The sequence below is a fragment of the Bos indicus x Bos taurus genome, chromosome X (genome assembly GCF_003369695.1).
Source record: "Bos indicus x Bos taurus breed Angus x Brahman F1 hybrid chromosome X, Bos_hybrid_MaternalHap_v2.0, whole genome shotgun sequence".
NCBI classification, from domain to species: domain Eukaryota; kingdom Metazoa; phylum Chordata; class Mammalia; order Artiodactyla; family Bovidae; genus Bos; species Bos indicus x Bos taurus.
In genome coordinates, this window is record NC_040105.1 from 142,932,383 (window position 1) to 142,958,787 (window position 26,405).

The window sequence follows — 26,405 nt, forward strand, 5'->3', positions numbered from 1 at the left end:
TCTCCAGATTGACCTCTCTGACATTATTAGTGTCCTTTAAACACAATCTTTACCTATCAGGGGGCAGACAGAATGAAAACCACAATCACAGAAAACTAACCAAACTGATCACATGGGTCACAGCCTTGTCTAACTCAATGAAACTATGAGCCATGCCGTGTAGGGCCACCCAAGATAGACAGATCATGGTGGAGAGTTCTGACAAAACGTGGTCCACTGGAGAAGGGAATGGTGAACCACTTCAGTATTCTTGCCTTGAGAACCCATGAACAGTATGAAAAGGCAAAAAGATATGATACTGAAAGATGAATTTCCCAGGTCGGTAAATGTCCAATATGGCAAAGAGTGGAGAAATAGCTTCAGAAAGAATGAAGATATGGAGCCAAAGAGAAAACAAAGCCCAGTTGTGGATGTGACGGGTGAAGGAAGTAAAGTCCAATGCTGTAAAGAACAACACTGCATAGGAACCTGGATGTTAGATCCATGAATCAAGGTAAATTGGAAGTAGTCAAACAACAAGAGTGAACATCGACATACGAGGAGTCAGTGAACTACAACGGACCCAAATAGGCAAATTTAATTCAAATGACTATTATATCTACTACTGTGGGCAAGAATCCCTTAGAAGAAATGGAGTAGCCCTCACAGTCAACAAAAGATTCTGAAATGCAGTACTTGGATGCAATCCCAAAACAGCAAAATGATTTCTGTTCATTTCCAAGGCAAACCACTCAATTTCACAGTAATCCAAGTCTATACCCCAACCACTAATGACAAAGAAGCTGATGTTGAATGGTTCTATGATGACCTACAAGACCTTCTAGAACTAACACCCCCAAAAGATGTCCTTTTCATCATAGCGGAGTGGAATGCAAAAGTAGGAAGACAAGAGATACCTGGAGTAACAGGCAAGTTTGGCCTTGGACTACAAAATGAAGCAAAGCAAAGGTTAACAGAGTTTTGCCAACAGAATCCACTTGTCATAGCAAACACTGTCTTCCAACAACACAAGAGACGACTCTGCACATGGACATCATCTTATGGTCCCTACCAAAATCAGATTGATTATATTCTATGCAGCCAAAGATGGAGAAGCTCTCTACAGTCAGTAAAAACAAGACCAGGAGCTGACTGTGGCTCAGATCATGAACTCCTTATTGCAAAATTAAGACTTAAATTGAAGAAAATAGGGAAAAACCACTAGACCATTCAGGTATGAGCTAAATCAAATTGCTTATGATTATACAGCAGAAGTGACAAATAGATTCAAGGGATTAGATCTGATAGACAGAGTGCCGGAAGAACTATGGACAGAGGTTCATGACATTGTACAGGAGGCAGTGATCAAGACCATCCTGAGAAAAAGAAAGGCAAAATGGTTGTCTGAGGAGGCCATACAAATAGCTGAGAAAAGAAGAGAAGCTAAAGGCAAAGGAGAAGAGGAAAGATATACCCATTTGAATGCAGAGTTCCAAAGAATAGCAAGGAGAGATAAGAAAGCCTTCTTCAGTGATCAATGCAAAGAAATAGAGGAAAACAATAGAATGGGGAAAACTAGAGATCTCTTCAAGAAAATTAGAGATACCAAGGGAACATTTCATGCAAAGATGGTCACAGTAAAGGACAAAAATGATATGGACCTAACAGAAGCAGAAGATATTAAGAAGAGGTGGCAAGAATACATAGAAGAACTATACAAAAATGATCTTCATGACCCAGATAACCACAATGGTGTGATCACTCACCTAGAGCCAGACATCCTAGAATGTGAAGTCAAGTGGGCCTTAGTAAGCACCACTATGAACAAAGCTAGTGGAGGTGATGGAATTCCAGTTGAGTTATTTCAAATCCTAAAAGATGATGCTGTAAAAGTGCTACACTCTATATGCCAGCAAATTTGGAAAACTCAGCAGTGGCCACAGGACTGGAAAAAGTCAGTGTTCATTCCAATTCCAAAGAAAGGCAATGCCAAAGAATGCTCAACTACTGCACAACTGCACTCATTTCACACGCTAGCAAAGTAATGCTCAAAATTATTCAAGCCAGGCTTCAACAGAACATGAATCAAGAACTTCCAGATGTTCAAGCTGGATTTAGAAAAGGCAGAGGAACCAGAGATCAAATTGCAAACATCCCTTGGATCACTGAAAAAGCAAGAGACTTCCAGAAAAATCTACTTCTGCTTTATTGACTATGCCAAAGCCTTTGACTGTGTGGATCTAAACAAACCCTGGAAAATTCTTAAAGAGATGGGAATACCAGACCACCTGACTTGCCTCCTGAGAAATCTGTATGCAGGTCAAGAAGCAACAGTTAGAATTAGACATGGAACAATGGACTGGTTCCAAATTGGAAAAGAAACACCTCAAGGCTGTATATTGTCAGCCTGCTTATTTAACTGCTTTTTATTTATTTATTTTCCTGCTTATTTAACTTATATGCAGAGTACATCATGTGAAATGGTGGGCTAGATGAAGCATAAGCTGGAGTTAAGATTGCTGGGAGAAATATCAACCTCAGCTATGCAAATGACACCATCCTTATGGCAGAAAGTGAAGAGGAGCTAAAGAGCCTCTTTCAGTTCAGTCACTCAGTCAAGTCCGACTCTTTGCGACCCCATGAATCGCAGCATGCCAGGCCTCCCTGTCCATCACCAAGTCCCGGAGTTCACTGAGACTCACGTCCATCGAGTCAGGGATGCCATCCAGCCATCTCATCCTCTGTCGTCCCCTTCTCCTCCTGCCCCCAATCCCTCCCAGCATCAGAGTCTTTTCCAATGAGTCAACTCTTCGCATGAGGTGGCCAAAGTACTGGAGTTTCAGCTTTAGCATCATTCCTTCCAAAGAAATCCCAGGGCTGATCTCCTTCAGAATGGACTGGTTGGATCTCCTTGCAGTCCAAGGGACTCTCAAGAGTCTTCTCCAACACCACAGTTCAAAAGCATCAATTCTTCGGCGCTCAGCTTTCTTCACAGTCCAACTCTCACATCCATATATGACCACAGGAAAGACCATAGCCTTGACTAGACAGACCTTTGTTGGGAAAGTAATGTTTCTGCTTTTGAATATGCTATCTAGGTTGGTCATAACTTTCCTTCCAAGGAGTAAGCGTCTTTTAATTTCATGGCTGCAGTCACCATCTGCAGTGATTTTGGAGCCCCAAAATACAAAGTCTGACACTGTTTCCACTGTTTCCCCATCTATTTCCCATGAAGTGATGGGACTGGATGCCATGATCTTCGTTTTCTGAATGTTGAGCTTTAAGCCAACTTTTTCACTCTCCACTTTCACTTTCATCAAGAGGCTTTTTAGTTCCTCTTCACTTTCTGCCATAAGGGTGGTGTCATCTGCATATCTGAGGTTATTGATAGTTCTCCCGGCAATCTTGATTCCAGTTTGTGTTTCTTCCAGTCCAGTATTTCTCATGATGTACTCTGCATATAAGTTAAATAAGCAGGGTGACAATATACAGCCTTGACGGACTACTTTTCCTATTTGGAACCAGTCTGTTGTTCCATGTCGAGTTCTAACTGTTGCTTCCTGACCTGCATACAGATTTCTCAAGAGGCAGGTCAGGTGGTCTGGTATTCCCATTTCTTTCAGAATTTTCCACAGTTTATTGTGATCCATGAAAGTGAAAGAGGAGACTGAAAAAGCTAGCTTAAAACTCCACATTCAAAAAACAAAGATCATGGCATCTGGTCCCATCACTTCATGGCAAATAGATGGGGAAACAGTAGAAACAGTGAGAGACTTCTTGGGCTCCAAAATCACTGCAGATGGTGACTGCAGCCATGCAATTAAAATATGCTGCTCCTTGGAAGAAAAGCTATGACCAACCTATACAGCATATATACCAACCTATACAGCATATTAAAAAGCAGAGACATAACTTTGCCAACAAAGGGCCATCTAGTTAAAGCTATGGTTTTTCCCGTAGTCATGTATGGGTGTGAGAGTTGGACCCTAAGGAAAGCTGAGCACCAAAGAATTGAAGCTTCTGAACTGTGGTGTTGGAGAAGACTCTTGAGAGTCCATTGGACTGCAAGGAGATCAAACCAGTCTATCCTAAAGGAAATCAATCATGAATATTCATTGGAAGGACTGATGCTGATGCTGAAGCTGAAGCTCCAATACTTTGGCCACCTGAAGCGAAGAACTGATTCATTGGAAAAGACCCTGATGCTGGGAAAGATTGAAGGCAGGAGGAAAAGTGGATGATAGAGGATGAGCTGGTTGGATGGCATCACAGACTTGATGGACATGAGTTCAAGCAAACTCTGGGAGATGGTGAAGGATAGGGAAGCCTGACGTGCTAGATTCCATGCAGTTGCATAGAGCCGGACACGACTGAGTGGCTGACCTGAACTGAACCACTGCCAGATCAGTGTTCCATAGCATGAGGTCTTTCTAAGTGTCTTACTCTACTATGTGGCTCTAAATGCTGATATCTTCTTTCTTATTTCCAAAAACGTCTATGTAGACCTTTCCCCAGTAATCATCCAGCACAGTACAGGCAGACAGAATGTGCTCATTACACTTTTTGTCAAAGTTATCAAAGGATTCTCTTTTATAGTAACTAGAAGAATACACAGAGTAAAGCCTTACATCATTAGTCACAAGGGAGATGTGCAAACATTCTGCAGAAAAGGAAGACAATGTAGAAAATGAACTAAGAGGAAAGAGTCCCAAACCCTTGATTTGTTTACTTTAGAATCATCTGTGATCATTTGAAAAATGCAAGTCCCTCAACCCCTCTCCCAGAGAATCCTACTTAGAAGGTTTTGCCCAGGGACTAAGATAAGCATTTTGACAGCAATTCTCCAGGGGACTGTGCTACAAATCCAGTCTTATAAAAAGCAGATCTTTCCCATAAATATAGTCAATTGATCTTTGACAAAGGGGAAAAGGCAATACAATGGAGCACAAATAGTCTCTTCAACAAATGGTGCTGGAACAACTGGATATCCACATGTTAAAAAAAAAAAAAAAGAATCTAGTCACAGACCTTATATTCTTCACAAAGCTAACCTCACAATGGATCACAGACCTAAATGTAAAGTGCAAAACTATAAGCCTCCTAGGAGATAACATAGGAGAAAACCTAGACAATCTTGGGTATGGTGATGACTTTTTAGATACAATATCCAAGGCATGATCTTTAAAAGAAATAATTGATAAGCTGAATTTCATTAAAATTAAAAACTTCTGCAAAAGATAATATCAAGAGAATAAGAAAAGAAGCCAAACACTGGAGGGGCGGGAGAGAAAATGTATGCAAAAGACACATGTGATAAAGGGCTGTTAGCCAAAATATACAAAGAACTCATAAAACTGAACAATAAAGCAAAATACTCAACTAAAAAATGAGCCAAAGATCTTCACAGACATACAGATGACAAATAAGCACATATCATCGGAGAAATGCAAATGAAAGCAACAAGATACCACTACACACCAGTCAGAACGCCCATAATCCAGACATCGGCAATATCAAATGCTGATGAGGATGTGGAGCAACAAGAACTCTTGCTCATTGCTGGTGGAAATACAGAACGGTACAGGCACTTTGGAAGACAGTTTCTTACAAAACCAAACATGTTCCTACCATATGATTAGTAATTGTGCTCTCTGGTATTTACCAAAAGAAATTGAGACCTTATATCTACACAAAAACCAACATACAAAAGTTTAAAGCAGCTTTATTCATCATTGCCAAAGCTTGGAAGCAATCAAGATGTCCTTTAGTCACTAAATGGATACATAAACTGTAATACATCCAGACAGTGGAGTATTATTCAGCACCAAAAAGAAATGAACTATCAAGCCATGAAAAGATATGGAGGAATGTTACATGTGTATTATTAAGTGATAGAAGTCCATCTGAAAATGCTACATACTGTCTGATTCCAACCAGATGAAATCCTGGAAAAGACAAAACTAGGAGAATAAACAAATCAATGGTTGCCAGGGGTTGGAGTAGGGGAGAGATGAATTAGTGGAACGCAGAGGATTTTTAAGGCAATGAAAGTACTCTGTATGGTAATTATAACAATGGATATATGTCATACATTTGTCCAAACCCATAAAATGTAGAAGGCCAAGAGTGTACCCTAATACAGACTATGTAGAATTCTGATGGTGGTGATGTATATCAATGTAGCTTCATCAATTGTAACAAATGTACTATTGGTGAGGGATGTTGATAATGGGGAAAGCTATTAATTGTAGGGGCAGTGGGTATATGGAAAATCTCTGTACCTTCCTCTCAATTTTGTTGTAAACCTAGAACTGCTATAAATAATGTCTTTTTAAAAAAACGAAAACAAACAAAAAAAATTTTTTTTAATTCAGATCTAATGTATTTACTTCTTCAAAGGCTGTTCAAAGAAATGCTTCAATATACAAAGTGACCTTGTCCTTTAAGAGATAGTATATAAATTTTTTCTCCTAGTTGTTGGCCCCTGTGGTTCATGAATGAAAACAGTTTTTTAAAAACTAAGTTACAGCCATGACTAGTTTTTAGATCAGACAGGCCTGAAATGTTTTGCACACACACAGAAATAGAAACTGAAGAAACTTACGACATTATTGTTACATAACTAAAGAGAACTATGTAGAAAGTTAACGTTTTTCAATAATGAAAGGAACTCCTCTAATGAGTAACCTTTGAGATTCCTTTTTCATTGTACCCTGAGTATTTCACATATTCTCATGGAATCCAGATAAGAAATGTAAAAAAAATCTTTTGTTGTACTTCAGAAAAAAATAACAAAAGGGAAAATACTGATTTTGAAGAGAAAATTTTTGAAATCTTGTGAAAGATTAGATGATAACCTAAGATAGGAGGCATTTGAGTGCTTCCTGTTAAAAACCACACACTGAAATCCACACAATCACTCTGCTGACAGAAGGAGGAAATGGACAAATTAAAGACTATTTCCTGCACTGTAAAGATGATTAGTTTGTTAAGAAATTCCCTAAAATTCATTGGCTTGGCTAGTCTGTAGCTATTAAGGTCAGGCTCCCTTCAATGCCAGACTATCCCTGAAGGACTGGAAGTCATCACCCTGGGGCTTCAAAATGACTCCATCTTTTTCTGACTGGAGATTAGGGAAACAGTCTCTGGCAGTTTGTTTGAGGTGATTTTAAACTGGTACTTCAACCAATTCTGACTGTTTGATAATGAATGAGCCACGTGTCTTTCTTCTGTGGTTTAGACTGGAAAGGATCTCTCCAGGGGAGAGTGGGGAGGAACAGGTGTGGGCTAGGTGCCAATTCTGTGAGGTGGTAGAAGAGGTCAGCTCTGTGTACTGGCTGCATCCTCAAGGGAGTGGGGATGAATAATAAAAAACCATATAGCTAGCACGTATTGCATGCTATATGGGCTTCCCTGGTGGCTCATACGGTAAAGCATCTGCCTGCAGTGCGGGAGACCCGGGTTCGATCCCTGGGTTGGGAAGATCCCCTGGAGAAGGAAATGGCACCCCACTCCAGTACTCTTGCCTGGAAAATTCCATGGACTGAGGAGCCTGGTGGGCTACAGTCCATGGGGTCACAAAGAGTTGGACACGACTGAGCGACTTCACTTTCACTTTCATTGCATGGTTACTCTACAGATGTTAGCAATTAGGCCAACTCCAAACACTCTTCATATAACAGCCCTCAAAACATCCTTAAGAGGCAGCACTATTGTTACTACTCCCATTTTACAGATTACAAAACTGGGGCTGAGAGAGAAGTAACTTGCCCCAAATCACACTGCTAGTAAGAGAGTCAGTATTTGAACCCAAGCAGTATGGCTCCAGAAAAGAGAATAAGGTGGTAAGGGCAAAAGATACAGAATTTATACCAGCCTGTCCAATAAAATTTTCTGGGATTATGGAAATTTGTGCTGTTGGTACAGGAGCCACTAGCCATATGTGAAACTGGCTAGTAAAACTGAGCAACTTAAGTTTTAATTTGATTTAATTTTAATTAATTTGAATTAAAATGTAAACACAGTCATGTGTGACTAGTGGCTCTTGTATTGGACAGTACAGGTCTATGTTATAGGAAGAGTCCACGCTGATGACCGACTCTGGGAATGTGTATGACAAGAAGTGGTGTCCCTGCTGCATTCCCCCCACCTCTGGGTGCCAGCGAACCCCCACTATCTTGGGATGGATGCCATCCCATGGTTGTAGCTTATCCCTGCACCACAGTATGAACTAAGGGCTGAAAGCCAGCCAACCAGCCCAAGCACCGTCTGCGGTCAGCTTTGGTAAGATGCTGCATCAGCCCTGAAGTTGAACACTTTGGTCCAGAGGAAGAAGAATGCCTTCTTATTTGATTGGGCCAGTTTTTGATAATTTATTCATCCAGAGGGGATGCTAGTTTTGTAATCTGCACTAAGATTCATTTTGTGCTGGTATATGCCCCAAGGTGGGGCTTTCCAGGTGACTCAAGGGTAAAGAATCCATCTGCCAATGGAGGAAATGCAGGTTTGATTCTTGGATCGGGAAGATCCCCTGGAGGAGGAAATGGCAACCTACTCCAGTATTCTTGCCTAGAAAATTCCATGTACAGAGGAGCCTGGCAGGCTACAGTTGGTGGGGTCACAGGGAGTCAAACACAACTGAGTGACTGAGCACGACACACTACTATATATAAAACAGATAAGTAATGAGGACTCGCAGGAGATGTGGGTTTGATTTCTGGGTCTGGAAGTTCTCCTGGAGGAGGAAATGGCAACCCACTCCAGTATTCTTGCCTGGGAGAACCCCATGGGCAGAGAAGCCTGGTGGGCTACAGTCCATGGGGTTGCAAAAGAGTCAGACACACTGAGCCACTAAATAATAACACGTTCCAAGGCACTTCCCTAAATTTGTCTAATAAGAACTCCAAGGGCTAGGCTATCATCTGTCTCAGAGCTACCCTAATTTCTATATTTAGGTTACTTTCCTGCACAGTCTGCTGTGGACTGAGATAAAGTTTTAAGACTTCTTCCCTTCCTTTCCCTGTCCCTGCTAAAGATAGATTCTTTGAAGGTTTTCCCTGTGATTTTACCAATAACAACTCTAGGAAAAGCAAGGGGAATTAATAGCATAATAAACTCAGGGATCCTAAGCCTATAGTAACGGCTCTTTCCAGACTTCACCAAAACATTACCAGGGCCAGGCTGCTTCTTTTAAGGCTTAGTTCTTGGGGAGGCAGATCTACTCCATCCTTCTCTCTTTTTGTTCCTGAATTATAATGCTCCTGAGTTGCTTATCCTTGCCCCCTAAGTCCTCACCCCAATCCTGAATGTTGTCTAACTTTGGATACTACCAAACGTTCAAAAACCTATTCACAGAGCACCTCCCATGTGTCAGGCATGGGGTGTGGGGGAATAAGACACAGCCCCTGCTCTCAAGGGAGACGGTAGCCTGGAGAGGATGACCACTAAGTAAACAGGAAATGACATTGCAATGTGCTGAGTATTATGACACAGGAAAGTACAAGGTACTATGGTACATGACAACCGGGCACGTACCTAGGCTAGAGAGGTCAAGGAAGGCTTTCTGGAAGGGAAGAGGTGCCTGAGCTGAGATAAGGACAAGTTAGAAGCGTCCAGGTGAACAGGCAAGGCCTGGGCCACAAGGGCATGCAGAGTGATTCCACTATTCTGCCTGAATGTTGGGTCTGTATGCCACTCTTCTGTTTGAGTGTCTGAAGAGTGAGTTTGAGGAACTGAAAGAAGTTCAGTGTGGGTTGGGTGGTGGGTGCAGGATGACACTGAGGCGACAGAGCCAGTTAGGAGAGCGAGCATAAAAGGCTTTGTTGCTCCTGCTGATGAGTTTGGACTTTAGACTGTAGGCGCCAGGAACCACTGAAGGGCTTAAAGTAAAGGAGAAGCAACAGGTACCACCAGCAGGCAAGTGAAACTGCAGACCTCACATGAGAATGATCTGTACTGGGGAGTCAGGGGGACTCCAGACTGAACCACGTGAATTCAATACTGTCTGCCTTCGCCTGCAGTGCCCCTCAACTTGCCTGGGAGCACCTCTGGGGACAGGGGAAGAGAGAGAATGCCAACCTCCAGGCCACCTGGGAGGTTTCTGTTCAAAAATTCATGTGATTTTTTGGTGTCCTATTCCATGATATAGCCACGAGGGTCGTCACATACCAAAAATATTCATACTTTTCATCCAGTCATTGGGCAAAATGGACATTCCAGGATAAAGGCCCTGTTCATCCTATAACTTCAGAAGTTCTGGATGTGGCCCTCCATACCCCACTCTCTCAGAAACAGTCTGAATGAATGACAGATGGGGGGACAAGGCCAGGTGCAGGGCACCCTGCCAACATCAGACCTCCTGCTTCCCTACCTGGAATCACATAAACGAAATACTCCCAGTCCTGAGACCATTCTGCCTCAGCGCCAGCCTCCAGCCTCAGAGACACTTCCCCATCTGGGCAGTCCACCCGTTCAGCAATGCCTCTCACCTCGCTCCACCACCATGCCAAGCTCCACCCTCACTCCTCACACGCCTGTCTGCACTTCTGCAAGCCTCCATCACGCACTCTTCTTTCTATATAAACTACCGTGTCCAGCGCTGTCACCTCTACAATGACGCTTCAGGGGTAAAAAGACGGGTTTCTTATTTCTGCTCACCATTCAGAGCTTTAGCCACTATGTATGCTCAGGTTTTACTAAATTCAGTTGATTAACCTGGTTCTTTCTTCCCTGTTCTGTTGTTAATAATCAATTCTAGGCTCCAAATGAAAGGAAATAATGAAAGATTAATTTACAAATTTAACAAATTTTGTAGATACAGTCACACATAGGAAATACAAGTTATTCTCTGGGGCAGTAAACTACTTTTTAACTCTGGGAATGATATAATTTTCCTTTTGAAAGATAAAAACCAATCACTCATACATTGCTGGTGAGAATGTAAAACAATACAGTTACTCTAGAAAATAATTTGGTGGTTTTTTAATAAAACTAAATGTGTAATTACCATATGATCCAGCAATTATACCCTAAGGCATTTGTTCCAGAGAACTGAAAAGTGATATTCACATAAAAACCTGAACATGAATATTTATAACTGCTTTCTCATACTTGCAAAAAAATTGAAAATAACCGAGATATCCTTTAGTGAATAAAAGGTCAAACAAACTGATACATCCATATCATAGAACACCACACAGCAAGAAAAAGAAATGGACTATTGATATATACAACAGCTTGGATGGATCTCCAGAGTATTATGCAGAGACTGAAAAATATAGTCAGCCTCTGACAGTTATTAATATATTTTGTATGATTCTGTTCCTGTTACATTCTTTAAATGACAAAATTATAGATGGAGAACAGATGAGTGGTTGCCAGAGGTTAGAGACTTGGGGGAGAGGAGTGTGGGGAGAGGGGTGCAGGAAGGAGGTGGGTGTAGCTATAAAAGGGCAACTTGGGAGTGCCCTGGTGGTCCAGTGTCTAAGATTCCTCACTCTCAATGCAGGGGGCCTGGGTTCGATCCCTGGTCAGGGAACTAGACACACATACCACAACTAAAGATCTATCATATAGCCACTAAGACCAGGTGCAGCCAAACAGATTAACTGATTTTTAAAAATAAATAAAAGGACAATTAGAGGGATCCTTGTGGTAATGGAACTGTTCTACATCTTTGCATATGATAAAACTGCATAGAACTACACACAGATCCAAATGCCTGGACGGAACACTGGTGAAATTGGAATAAGGTCAGTGGACTGTACCAATGTCAATTTTCTGGTTTTAATACTGCACCATATATGAGATGTTACCATTGAAAGCAACTGGGTGAAGGGTAGATGGGATCTCTTTGGATATTTTTTGCAACATACCAGTGGATCTATAATTATTTGTTAAGGTTTTTTTTTTTTTTTTAATGAGACACCAAGAGCAGATGCATTTTTCATTAGAGCAAACTGTAGAAAGGAATAGGGTATTCTGTTTATGTTTTAACTAGGTTAGCTTCAAAGGTTCCCAATGCAATCACAGTCAGTCCCTCTGCAGTAAGTAAGTGTACAGTCCATACTCACCAGTAGTATAGAGTGTAGTTAGTGTCAGGACTTGTATTCCTTCCAGGGAGCCAAGTGCATTTCATGTACCTCAGGTTGTGCCAAATGCATTGGAGGTCAGTAACAGCAGACTCAGGATCACCTAGAACATCCAGCTAAGAGTTCACAACTGTCCTCGCCTTGTAGTGCCAGCTAGCCAATCACTCTGAGGGCTGGGCGTGATGAGGGTGCTTCAGGCTGCTTCTCCAGAAAGCTGACCCCTAACTTCTCAGTCCCATTTGACCCAGAAGGCACCCAGGAGGGAGAAAACCCAAATCTAATTTGCTCACAACTTTCTCTCTCATCTCCTCAGATTAAGAAGACATCTTTACTATTGAGGGACCCTAACTCTTGTACTCCTAACTGGAGAGAGAGTTTAAAGGTCAAACAATATTTCAATCATAGGAAATGACTAGGAAGTTTCCCAAATGAATGTGAAAACATAAACAACCATTATATCTACTTGTTGTTTAAAAAAATACATTTACTGAGTTATAATTTACCTTCTTGTCAATTGAGCAATACTGACACATCTTGTTTTAAAAATTAAACAAACATTCCTCTTGAAGCAATTTGGGGAAAGGTAAACAAAATATAACTCTTAGTCACTTCCTATTGCGTGTTATGGTGTTATGGTCTTAGGAGCCAGAAAATCTTATTGACCTGAAATCTCTACCTTTAGAAAGCCTTTTAAGTTACGATATAACATCTCTAAATTAAATGCCTTTGTTTAAAATTCAAACCTGCTATCTATCGTGATCCTTAAAAGGCTACTTTTTGCCATAATACAATTTTTTGTATCACCAACCACCTTTTGGTCATAATACAGTTTAGGCTTTATTCAGATTATTAAACTCCTCGGGAAATGAGAATAGGGGAGGTTAAGTTGTTATAAACCATGCTCCCAGCCTCTTACCCATACTGAATAATATTTGTGTTATTTTTTTAAGGCACTGGATCTAGGATCTGAAGATCTACAGCAACTCACTCAGTTTCCTTTTTCCTCATAAAATGAATCAGGATAATAATACACACCTTTGTCATTTCACAGAATAAGCTTAAGAAGCTCAATTCAGGGGAAAGGCATGTGTGCGCGTGCATGTGTGCATGTGAGGGTGTGCCAGTGTGTATTACTTTCCAAATTAGTCGGTACTCTATAACTACCAGGCATGGTCATTCAAGTTGTCTGTGAGCATCTCACAGTTATCAGTGTGTTGTCATCATCTAGTACAAGTGCCTGACACTTATTAGACTCAAGTGTTTGAAAATGGAATGAATTAATGAACACTGAACATAAGCAGGTAGATAATTTGGATGTATTCTCTAAATGCCAAGAGATAGTGCTTTTGGTTGTTACCTTCAGGGGGCGAGATGCACTTTTCCACCAAAATGCTGGGCTTTTCACTTTCATTGGTGCTGCACTGGGACCCCACCTGCAGACAGATCCTCTCGTTCAGGGGCACTTCTTTTGAACGATGAGTTTCTGGAGCAATTTTCTAAGGTAAAGAAATGTAAAAGGTATTGCTGTAGCCAATGCACAGAAATACATTTATGTAATAAAACATTTGCATGCTGAAATGTGTAAAGAAAATGAAAAGTTAGTAAATGGTATGCAGTTCAGTGATTCTCAACTGGGCGTGATTCTGTTCTCCCCCCCGTTGATAACATTTGTTGATGTCCAGAAACACGTTTAGTTGTCATAACTGGTGGGGGGGGGGCGGGGGCAGAGTGAATTGCTACTGGCATCTAGTGGGCAGAGGCCAAGGATGCTGCTAAACCCTCTACAAGGCATAGGACAGCCTTCCCTCCCCCCACAACAAAGAATTACCCTACATTAAATGGCAGTAGTGCCACCATTGAGAAACCTTGGTAGAAACAAGAGACAGTTCCTCACATTTTCATGTATAAACATCATGACATTTTCTCTAAACCTACCATGCTAACATGTCAACTGTCTAAGAGCAAACTCAAAGGAAACACAGTGAGATTATAAAAATTCACTTCCAAGTAGACGTAGTATAACATCAAGATTAAGGTCAAATGAACTGGTCTAAGAACCTGGCAACTCTGGTCACCTCTGAGGAGAGGAAGTAAAGAAGAGGAGCCTGAGGGCTGAGGAACGACTTTTTCACCAAACATCTTTCCGCACTGACCGTTTTGACAATCTCACATAAACATAGGAATGATAAGGGCTGACACGTGCACTGAGTGCAGCACACTCTTATTCTGAAAGGTAGATAAGCTTTGTGGAACCACAGCCAACTTACAGACAGCCTACAGATAAAAATCACAAGTCTTGTTATTATGATTTAGAATAATGAGATTAAAGGACTCTTCAGGAAATTCACATTTTCCAAGGTGACAGAGTTGGAATTATTAAGAATGGAGCTGCTTTTAATCAGAGTTCCAAGGCGCTTCCTGTTTTGTAATATTTTCTGACTCAAGTTGGAGACAGCATTTCCTTTTATATACGTGCTGAGAGCCATGAAGAGGAAATTTTGTCAGTGTTACCTCTATCTACCACTCTAAAGGGGCTACTCTACCATTTCACATGCCTGCCAGCAGCTGAGCATGAAGGCGACTGTGAGAGACTCTCAAAATGAGGACCCAAGGATGTCCTCTGAGAGGTAGCCAGCCAATCATCAAGCAACAAACCATAGCAAACACACAAGGGAAAAAACAACACTTTATGAGATACTGAATAGCTCTAAGGACTAGGCAAGACAGCACTCTAAAAGAGGAGTTCGTTGGTCAGCCCTGGAAGAAGAGAAAAAGAAATGTCTGCAAACAAAATTGTGATGGGGAGAAAAGGTGATTCGGTCCATGAACATTGAGTCAGTTTGTCCCAGCAGCAAAGCCATGCCTACCCTCAGTGGTGCCTCCAGCTATTCTGAGCCAAGTACATTTTCACAACAAATTCCTGACTCCTTGCCAAGGAACCTACTTATCATTTTGCTTTCCATACAGTTGCTGCCTACAGGGATGGAACATACCAGCTGTGCCAACAGAAGCCTCTCGAGACTGTTTCACCATTATTGTTCTCATGGTGAAGTAAGGAACTGGCCCTGGATTGATGAATACATGCTGAGGAAATGAGGTTTCTTGAAACACTCTTGAGAATGCTTTGGCATTATTGTTCCCATGATGAAGTAAGGAACTGGCCCTGCGTTGATGAATGTGTGCTGAGGAAATGAGGTTTCTCAACCGGTGAAACTGACGACCAGTCCCAGGATTTTTGGTGATGACGGCAGGGAAGCTCTGAATGCACATTTCACCAACCACACTATTTTACTCAGCAAAAGTCCCATATACCCCTGAAGGAGCCGCCCTGACCAAGAATCCTTGATAATTCTTGTGTGGAAGTTGCGTTTGCCATTTGAGGACACCCAGGGGAAAATGCATGGTCAAATGCCATCAGTGAGAATCATCAATGAAAAATCTCAGTTATTATACTAGATATTGTTCCAGTGAGTGGGCTGAGTTTTATTACGCAAATATTTTTAATAAATAGAATTTCTTAAATTAAAAACATACTTTAGTACCTAATTCTGAACCTTTTGTTTTGGGCAAATGAATAATAAAATAACATAGAAACGACATGGTAGGGGAAAATAAAATACTGTAAAAAAAATTCTCTTCTGAAGCTCAAGGCAAATAATATTAAACTGGCATGAATAAAGTAGGAATCCCAGTTGCCAATGACTGCCACATCAAGTGTGCCTCTATCAGACCAGGAACCAAATCCCTCCCAGCAGATCTTGATGAAGTATGTCTGATGGCTCCCACGTGACTTTCGGCTGTGGTGACTCATTCAACTGGTAGCTGCTGTATGACATTATGCTCCACCCCTCAGAGAGTCTGGGCTCCTTTGAAAATTAATCAAAAATCAAGGCCAGAGTCCTGAGCCAATCCTTCCCCCTCAAGACCAATGTTCATTTGGCTAGGTTGCAGCTTTCCCAATTCCTAATCCTTTCTCAGAAGGAAAGGGGGGTCAGCTTGATCTTTAGCTTCTTTGGATGCCTAGACAGAACAACAGCCTTTTAATTTATTCACCGAGTGAGACTCACCTGTCTCTTGATGATGAAAGAAATCTAAAATCTGAGGCCAGATCCTATTAGATATTGCTAAAACACTGGTGGAGGGCAGCCATTTGGACTAGTCTTCTATTTAAAAAAAATTTTTCTACGATTCTCTATGTCTCATCTTAATGTTTCTCCAATCTGAAGACTGAAAATGACCTCAATGATTTACCTCATTTAGCAATTTGGGACCATTAGATGGTCACAAAAACACCATAACACATACAAACTATTATAATGCCACTGCATCAATATGCTTCAAAGCATGGGCCTTCCCTGGTGTCTCAGTGGAACAAAATCCACCTGCCAAGCAGGAGACATGGGTTCAGTCCCTGAGTAAGGAAGATCCCCTGGAGAAGAAAATGGCAATCCACACCAGTAGCCTTGCCTGAGAAATCCCATGGAGACAGAAGCCTGGCAGGCTACAGTCCATGGGGTTGCAAAGAGTCAGACACGACTTAGTGACTAAACAATAACAATATATACATCCCAGTGTGGTCTCACGACATTAATGCTATATTCAAAGGACAGTGTGAGGGGAAGAAAATCTCTCCTGCCATTGACTCTCAGACTCAGGACTGTAAACTTCAAAAGGACCAGACAGGAAATCCCCCATCACTGATTGGAAGGGATAATCTGTGTTTATCACGGTCCTGACATTGGTAGCCTTCAATGCTGCAAATGCCTGCAATAAATGAGTAGGCCTTAGGCAGAGGCCACCCTTTATAGGTTTCTTTGGGAGCAAAAGGGAGGGACCAAGATTAAACAATAATACTAGTTCAACCATACAGATGACCTATAAAAGAAACAATTTTACATGATTCGATCCAACAGTAATCATAATAAAAGCTAACAATTATTGAACACAAACTCTGTACCAGGTATATCACAAACATTATCTCCTTTCATAAATGTACACCATTCATACGAAGTAAGTACTTTTACTAGCCTTCCCCCGCCCCACCCCAGCATTTTATAAATAAGAAAATGGAGGCTCATGCTCAGAGAAGTTAAATGACTTGCCTGCCTAAGGCCACAAGACTTGAAAGGGGAAAAGACAAAATTTCCAACCCAATTCTGATTCGACTGCCTCCTAAAGTTACTTTTATGTCTAAGTTTCTGTAACTATACTAAGGAGTCAGCCCCATTTCTAGGCTGGCATGTCAGCATATCTAGCTGACTGATCCTTGAGCATGGCTGACAGGCTACTGAACAAGGCCCTGTTAGAAAGATGGTGACCTCTCTTGGGGGTTTCAGTTAGATTATTTAGGTGACACACTAAAAAGGGTCTTTCCTGTAATTTCTGAAGGCTGAACTACCAGAAGCTGTCACTAAGACTCCAACTGTCCAAGGCCCATCCTTCGGAACAAGAGGAAGCCAACAGTGTGAAAAGGGGAACTGGTCTACCAGAGTTTCACTGGCTTCCGCATTTGGAGGACCTCTCTTAAAAGGCAAATACTTGGAACTGACCAGCCTCTTATCAATCGACATCTAAACTACAATTAACACCTCTGTGGGAAGGCAGATTAGCAAGTTCCCCTCGGGAGGGAGAGCCCATTTCATCCTCACTTCATTAAGCTTTCCCATACATTAGTTTTGGTGTCCCAGCAAGCCAGAGAAGTATAAAGCCACAGTTTACACACAAGGAAATGAAGGCTCAGAGAGGTTAAGGACTTTACCCCAGGCCACTGAGCTAGCTGCATGGTGCACTAACTAGTTCTCCGGACTCTTCCTGCCACCAAACTGCCTGGACGTGATGATTCCACAGTTCACTGAGCCGAAGTACTGTCATTAATAACAACTTCTCATTGGCCTCCTCAAAATCCTGGGCAAACTCAACCCCAAACATCCTCCATCTTCCCCACCCACACACTGAAAGAAGAATCACCCCTCTTACATGGGAGGGGCATTGGTTCCAGGGCCTCCTGTAGACACCAAAATGTGTGGATGCTCAAGTCCTTTATTTAAAATGGCCTAGTGTTTGGATCTTCCCTGGTGGCTCAGACGGTAAAGCGTCTGCCTACAATGCGGGAGACCTGGGTTCAATCCCTGAGTCGGGAAGATCTCCTGGAGAAGGAAATGGCAACCCACTCCAGAATTCTTGCCTGGAAAATCCCATGGACGGAGGAACCTGGTAGGCTACAGTCCATGGGGTCGCAAAGAGTTGGACACGACTGAGCGACTTCCTCACTCACTTCACTCAGTGTTTGCATATGACCTCTGCCCTATACTTAAATCCTCTCCTATACTTAATCTCTGGATGACTTATAATACTTAGTACAATGTAAATGATATGGAAATAGTTGACAGTTTGAAAAATTCAAGTTTTGCTTTGGAACTTTCTGGGATTTTTTTTTTCCTGAATATTTTCCACCTGTAGTTGGTTGAGTCTGCAGATGCAGAAACCAAGGAGTGTATACAGGTATAAAACAGTTCTGAACAGACAATATGATGCTTTGAGGAACCTGTCAATTATAAGGGGCTACAAACCAATAAGGCTCTTAAGAGAAATTTAAGTTAAATACGATTATCATAAAGAATCTGAAATCTTATTAACAAAAATTCACTGAAATTGGTTGCACATCCAACTGGGAAAAGCTGAAAGTTTCTCTCATTTTTCCTCAAACATCAGGGAATCTTTTAGTCAATCCCACCTGTCATGGCTATTTTCTTTGGCAACACGTAGATCTTGCATATCTACCTGTGCATGTGATTAATGGATGGTAAATGAGAAAATTCCCTGAGAAACTGAGAGTCTTATATAAATACAATGCTTCAGGCAACAACACAGAAACCAATTTTAACATAATTAATTATTCATGGAGTGCCTATAGGAACTAATTTTAACATAATTAATTATTTATGGAGTGCCTACTAGACAACGATACCTAATATTTCCTAAGAGATTAATAACCTCAATTGTATTTGATTAGCAAATATTTTCTGATGTTCAGTTTTGGACATAGTTGTTTTCATAATTTTCCACATAAAAAAAATTAAAAAAAAAAAAAGATGCAAGTGAAAAAAAAAAAATTTGGACATGACTCTAAAAACCCCACTTTGAAATGAGATTAGAATGTAGCTCATTCTTAGCTCCAACTCACAGTTGATCACTTTACCTTATCAGTGTGATCTGTTCCAGAAAACTTACCTTATCCTGTTTGTTGCCAAAATGACTGAAATACTTTAGACTACAATTCGGACTGGCTCCCTCAGGAGGATTCCATGTCCATATGATGGTGCAGAGGTTTTCAACAGAAACACTCAAATTTGTCACAGGTGGCTGAGATTCTGTTCAAATCAAGCACAGGAAACACATTTATCAACAGCAGCCAGTGTTTTCAGTGGTTCATTTCATTTTTCCTCCAAGTCCTAGAGGCCAGGAATCATAAAACTGAGTTAATGAGAGCTAACATTTACTGACCCAGGTAGTATCATAAATACTCTCCACAAACGAATCTGCTCAGCCCTCACAACCTTAGAAGACAGGGACTATCAGCTTGTAAAGATGAGGAGCCCAAGACAAGGGCTTTGAGTCACTTGCCCCATATCCCATGGCTGGTAAATGACAGAGCTGAGATGCAGACCCAGGAAGTATGGCTCCCATTCCGCATCATCTGCTATAGAGTGAACCCAGAGGACAGTATATTCTTAAACATCCAACTTTTCCTCCTGTGGGTATTTGGAGTCCCCTACACTTGCTCACCAAAGGGCACTCCATATAGACACTTCCCTCTCGGCAGTTCTGCGAATGTGTTGAAGTGCCTCATCTTTAACTGTGCTTGCTAACGTGACCTGGTAATTGTTTTTTAATGACTATTCCAAAGAAGTACTGAGAGAGAGATTTAACAGCCCTGGTTGCTCCCTTGAGGTCTGACACTAAACAGCTGGAACTGTAGCTCTGGCAAATCTGAAGAGGGAAGAGAAGAGGAGAAACAGTGAACCAATGTCTTGAAAAATGTGTTTCATTTGGAGAAAACCCACCACTGTCTCCACCGAGTATTTACTGACTCTATTATTTTGGATTCAGCTTTAGGACCAGGGAAAGGAGTTTTCATGCTTCTGCCAAATGCAGGGAAGGAAACAGAGAGGGAAAGGAAATATCATTTCAAACTTTCCTGAGAACTTCTCCTGAGGCCAGGACTACCAAAATCATCCCCCGCCCCCCCACCCCGCCGCAAGGAGACTGGATAAGGGCTTCTCTGTACTATCTTTGCAACTTTTCTATAAGTTGAAAATTATTGCAAAACTCAGTTATTTAAACTAATGGAAACTTAATCATTATTAATTACTTAAAAACTACAGCTATATTAACTTATCAATAGGTAGTTATATTTTATACTCTATGCCAACACTTTGGAGTACTCTGGGCCTCTTACATGATATGCAATATTTATAGCATTACCTTCCTTTTTAACTGAACAAAAAAATGCCATTTGTCCCAAAACATCAACCCGACAGGCACTATGTAGTTGTGATTCCCCGCAAAATCAGTTTTCTACACGGCAGCCTGCACCGGCCATGAATTCTCAATATTCAGCCCACCATTCCTGACTCAACTACCATTAGCATTTCTGAAAGGTAGACCAAAGGCCCAGCTGTGGGGAGGAGCAGCCCATAGCAGGCCAAGTCCTTGTAGAAGCAGGGAGTTCCTATTGCACTGCATTTAAACACAGCTGGTGCCAGGGGGCACCAATGGGTCAGGTGACAATGATTTTAAGTTAAGATTTTAAGTGATTAAAAGTTAGGATTTAAGTTAGGACTTGATATACAGTTATTCCATTTTGGCCTTTCTGACATCACATCAATGATATTTTTGAAGACAAATCATTTATCAGGTATACAGCCTTTAATGAAAACATTGTTCCTACTGGAGACCACACTCTACTTTAGGATTAACTCCCTTACTGTGCAGTTTCCAGAAATGCACTGCACCAAAAGTCCAGGATAGCTGGTTTAGCCCTTCCTGACATACTGCCTTCTCACCCACCTCCCACTCCCACACAGAAATTAAAGCCCTCACAATAAAAATATTACCTATTTATGGTTCGCTTTAAATCATACCCCAATTTTCAAGGTAGTTTAAGACTTTTTAAAATCTATCTTTTAACCTTGGTATTTTAATGGAATATTAGCCTCCCCTATTTCCCATCTCTCAAATGGATTTCTTTTTTGCCCATTTGTTCTGAAGTAGATCCCTGGCTCGGGAAGATCCCCTGGGGAAGGAAATGGCAACTGACTCCAATATTCTTGTCTGAAGAATTCCATGGACAGAGGAGCTTGGTGGGCTACAGTCCATGGGGTCGCAAAGAGTAGGACACGACTGAGCGACTAACACACACACACAATCATCCTTTAGTCAGATCTTCTAACTCGTTTACATTTTAGGTACTTATGGCTCTCTGCCATCCTTTTTTCCCCTAATAGTTCCTTCCATTTCTCTTGAGATTCTTCTACTTCCTATTTAAAACACACACACTCACAGAAAGTTTAAATGCAATCTGCAAATGTTTAAACGTATCTGAATACATGTATGTGGGTATAATACATCCAGACATACTCATAAACAAGTGGAGACTGTGCTTCTTGTAAAGCTCTCTAACAGCTCTTCATCTGTAAGACATTTCGTTTCAGCGTAGTGTAGTGATTAAGAGCACAGACTATGGAGCCAGGCTGCCTGAACTCAGATGCCAGCTCTATTACTTACTAGCCAGCAAGTTACTTAACCTCTCTGCCTCTCACTGCATCTATAACATGAAGATGATAATTATACCCAAAGAAAATGGTTATTATGAGGATTAAATGAGTTACGACAGATGAAAAGCCCCAAACAGTGCCTGGCACAGAATAAGGGCTATGTAAATACATGCTATGTGCTTTCTTTCTTTTTGAGGAGACCAACAGTTCTGAATGGTTGCTTTGGTTTTCTATGGAATTGATAATCTGCCCATGGCCTTAGAGACAGAACAAGCTTATCTGCCTGATAAACTTTTCTTAGGCACCTAATTCCAACCATTTCTTAGGGGTTGATCACTGGCCGGAAAGGGGAGTGGGAAAGCCAGGGGGACTCAAGTTAACTACCCTTGACTAAACTTCAAACCTCAAGTGAGTCTGTATGGTCATCTAGCGCAAGATTCCACTCTAATTTTGAATGACTACGATCAATGCTGTCTCTAATAATAAGGCTTAACTCAAAGCTTGTGCTGTCTCTCGTTCAGTCACAGGAACTGGCAGAAGCATGCGTATGTCGGGAAAAGTCAAGGAAATCACGAGTCACACGTGAGTCATCCATCTCCTTCCTTTACATCTTAATCATCAACCTCTTTCAGTGCTTTCCTTGCAACACCTCTCTTATTATCCTGATCATACTCAGGTGCTCTGCTGTGTCTCGTGAGGCAGGCAGACATACAGCAGTCAGGCCCGAGCCTGGACAGAAGGCGTGCAGGACCCATCTTTCTAGGGGCCACCTCCAATCCTAGATTCCTGCGGAGCTTTGCACTCTGGCAAGTCCCCTCTCCCTCCAGCCCCACACTCAGTCAAGTCTCCCTGTTGACTTCTCTTCCAGTGTCATTTCCCTCTCTCTGCACCCCAACTCAGCCTCAAGGGCAAATGAAGCCCTTCTGCCTTGACTGGTTTGGCCAATACACCCTCCTGCCAAGCCGGACTCCTCGTTGAGCCCACAGGGGCACCACCACCGTTACTTCTGGGCCTGTGCTCCTGCTCGCCTCCCAAACTGGGAGTAACTTCTCCTCCACCAACTCAAATGTCACCCACCCTAAAAGTCTAGCTCAAATTTCAGTTCTTCCTCAGAATTCCCAGCCCTCAGTTTCCCCTCTTCTGAATGCCTGTGGTACCTATTGTTTGGACTACACAGTCTGGCAATCATAAAGCAAGTCTCCAATACATGATCATTCGCTTTTTACCAATGGCCTGTACATACTTGCGTGAATGCCCACCAGTCCTGCCCTGCTGCTCTGGGAGAGGCCCAGCTCCCCTCCCAGCCAAGGACTCTCCTCATTTCTGCAGAGAGAGGCAATGAGTGCAGTGGTTAGGGGCATGGTCTCTGGAAGCCACTGCTGGGGTCAGCAGCCTAGCTCCCTCCTGCAGTCTACCACCTACGAGACTCTGGGCAAGCCTCTGGGCCTTGCGGTGCCTGTTTCCTCCTATACAAAACAAGAATGGTAACAGCACCAACAGGAGAGGTTCTGTGGAAAGCTGAAATAGGTCACGTGGAAAACTTAGAGCGCTGCCCGGCATAGAGTAAACACTATAGAAATGCTAGTTGTTATTAAGAATGCCACAATGTGGGCTTACCAATCTACACAGACTAAAACTAAGCTGGGAACCTCATCATTTTTATACACACTCAAACCATTAGAGCTGGAGGAGCCCTTAAAACTTATGGAGTTCAACCTCCTTTCACAGAGAACACTGTTGCACGAGGGAGGGAAATGACCAGTCCTGAAGTCCCACAGCTGGGTAAGGTCAGACCATTATAACAGCCAAGTCCCCTGTTTTGTTTTGCCTTTTTTCCCCCCTCCATATCTTAATGCAATTGTATCAATATTTCCAATGGGAAAAAGTTTCTGTATTTCTAAGTAACCAAGTCGCCAATGAACCTCTGTGACAAAACTGATTAGTTGGGGATTGCCAGTATCAGCTAGAGTCAGCTGTTTGTTGTTCCAGGTGTGAGGTGTGTGGGAGAGGAGTCTGGAGGAGGGAGGGGACTGGAGTGGCACAGTGACAATCAGGAGACTAAAGAGATGGGTGGCTTCCCTGCTGGCTCAGCAGTAAAGAACCCACCTGCAATACAACGCAATGCAGGAGATGCGGGTTTGATCCCTGGGTCGGGAAGATCCCCTGGAGAAGGATATGGCAACCCACTCCAATATTCTTGCCTGGGAAATTCCCATGGTCAGAGGGGCCTGGAGGGCTACAGTCCATGGGGTCGGAAAAGAGTTGGACGTGACTGAGTAACTCACTGACAACAACCGAAGGGAAAGGTGACCCCCCTCCCTTCTCTGCACTGTAGCTGCCCCATGATATGGAAATCAGATCCCCCCAAGTGAACTAGGAACACAAGATTACACAATATACTCTAAGGCTCTAAGCCAATGCACAACACCTGGCTCAGTACTAAAGAAGGCAGGCACTTGAATGAATGACTGGCAAACTACAAACTTCCCTCAAGTCTCTCCTCAAATGCTGCCTTTTCAGTGGCAGTCTACGTAGTCCACCCTATTTACAATGGCAAACCCCTAGATTGCTTTGTTTTTCGCCATAGTACTTACTGCCCTCTAACAGACCTTATAATTTACCGCCCCCCCCCGCCCCCCCGCTTAAGCTGACTCTACCAATAGCATACCAGCTCCAAAGGGCAAGGACTTGCTCTGTTTTGCTCACCACTGTATTCTCTGCCCCTAGAACACTGCCTGGCACAAGGCACGCAGAGTGGGCATAGGTTTTGTTGACTGAATCAATAGAGGGCATCCAAGTTTCCTAATCACCATTTCAGCTGGGGTTTCAAAGCCCAAGGCACTGGCTGAAAAAGCAATAAACAAATTGTGGGTGTTTGTGTCAACGTGACAATAAAACCTATCAACTTCGGAGCTACTATCTTCACCAAAAAAAAGTCCAGAAGGTCGCTCAGGCCAAAAGCTGTCCCTCAGGAATTCATTAGTGCCCCTCCCCCCAAGTTTCCACAGTAACTGGTTGGTTCATTTAAATGGCCGCACCAGGTGAGGAGCATATGAGAATTCCCATCTGTGCAACTTTCCTGTAAATCGACAATTATTCCAAAATACAAAGGTTACTAAAGAAAAAGGCTTCCACGCGGATGGTGCCCCGGATTTCCCATGGATTTCTTGTACGCCAGAGGAGACCCGTCCTTTGCTACAGGGACTAGGCGCTTCAGAGGTTCCCTTCGACTGCCGCCACCTCGCTGGACCCGCCGCGCAAGGAGCCTCGGCGCGTCACCCGCACTCCCGGACCTTGGTCGCCGTCCCCGCGGGCTCGCAGCCCCTCATCCCCGCTCCGGGCCACGGGCGACACTCCCGGCCCGACCCCGCGAACTCCTTTCGGGCCCCAGGCCTTAGCGCCAGGCTCCTCGGCGCTGCCCGACGACCAAGGGAAGTGCGGCGACAAGTCGTCGTCCTCCCGCCCCGCCGCCCCCGCCGCCCGGGATCCGGGAAAGCCCGGTCGCCCCGGGTCCCCCAAGCTCCAGCCGGGCGCGGGAGGCGCCTGCCGCCGCGGCCGCGGGCTGTCCCGAACAGGGCCCTCGACCCCGACTCCGCCGCGGCCCTCGGCCCCAGGCGCCCCGGCGGGCCTCTCGGCCGCGATTCCCGCTGCCCCGGCTGGGGGACCGAACTCACCCGCGGGCGCAGCCACGCCGCCGCGGCCGGCGTAGAGCAGCAGCACCCACAGCCCGCAGAGCCGCGCCGGCCGCTCCATGCAGCCCCCCGCTCGCTCGGAGCCCGGCCGGGCTGCAGCCGCCGCAGTCTCCGCCTCTTTCGCTCCCTCTCCCACTTCCCGGCTCCGCCGCCCTGGAGGCAGGGGGGGCCGGCGCAGACGGGAAGGGCCGCCCCGCCCACCGGCCGCAGGTAACCCCGCGGCCAGCGCCGGCGGAGGGGCGGGGCGCCCGCGGCTCCAGCAGCGGCTTCCGAGGCGCGACACCTGGCCCCGCGGCAGCCGAGCCTCCGTCGCGCCCCGGGAGTTCGATCGCCGGCCAGGCAGAGCGGCCCCGACCTCGTCGCGGCCAGGCCTCTGCGCCGCCCGGCTCGGTGCGAATGGTGTGCAGCCCGGAGGAACCTCGGACGTGTCCAGCCGAGCACCCGGGCAGGGCAGGGCAGGGCGGCCTCCGGAAGGAGCCTTGACCTGGACTTCTGGAGTCTCAGCTTGCAGTCGTTGGCCTCTGAGCCCTTGTTTCCTAAAACTCTGACTCCAGGGTTAGAAATCCCAGGCCTGACTTCACAGGGTGCACTTGGAAGACCAAAGAGGGCACTTGGTGGAAGCCTCCTTTGTGAACGGGACGGAAGGTATATTTGAAAGCTGGTGATACATAATGCGAAGTTGAACATAGAAAGAAAGAAAAAAGCTAAATGTTAAATATGAGAGACAGTACCATACTGGGCTTCCCTGGTGGGCCAGTTGGTAAGAATCCCTCTGGAATGCAGGAGACCCAGGTTCGATCCCTGGGTGGGAAGATCCTCTGGAGGAGGTCATGGCAACCCACGCCAGTATTCTTGCCTGGAGAATCCCA

General features: G+C 43.7%; 1 protein-coding gene and 1 non-coding gene across 3 annotated transcripts in view; both read right to left on the bottom strand.

The window, feature by feature from the left end:
• IL13RA1 (interleukin 13 receptor subunit alpha 1) overlaps positions 1 to 25,667 on the bottom strand; it is a 78,145-nt gene extending 52,478 nt beyond the window's left edge. For both annotated transcript variants that reach the window (XM_027533674.1, XM_027533675.1), the window contains exons 1-4: positions 25,519 to 25,667; positions 19,299 to 19,438; positions 13,426 to 13,564; positions 12,051 to 12,171 (exon numbers count right to left, since the gene is read on the bottom strand). In XM_027533674.1, coding sequence (XP_027389475.1) covers positions 12,051 to 12,171; positions 13,426 to 13,564; positions 19,299 to 19,438; positions 25,519 to 25,597 — 479 coding nt within the window. In that variant the 5' untranslated portion in view covers positions 25,598 to 25,667. The remainder of the gene's footprint in view (positions 1 to 12,050; positions 12,172 to 13,425; positions 13,565 to 19,298; positions 19,439 to 25,518) is intronic.
• On the bottom strand, positions 20,736 to 20,863 carry LOC113888291. The gene has a single exon (XR_003509927.1). It is a non-coding gene; the product is annotated as a small nucleolar RNA SNORA35 (small nucleolar RNA).
• Positions 25,668 to 26,405: the final 738 nt, after the last annotated feature.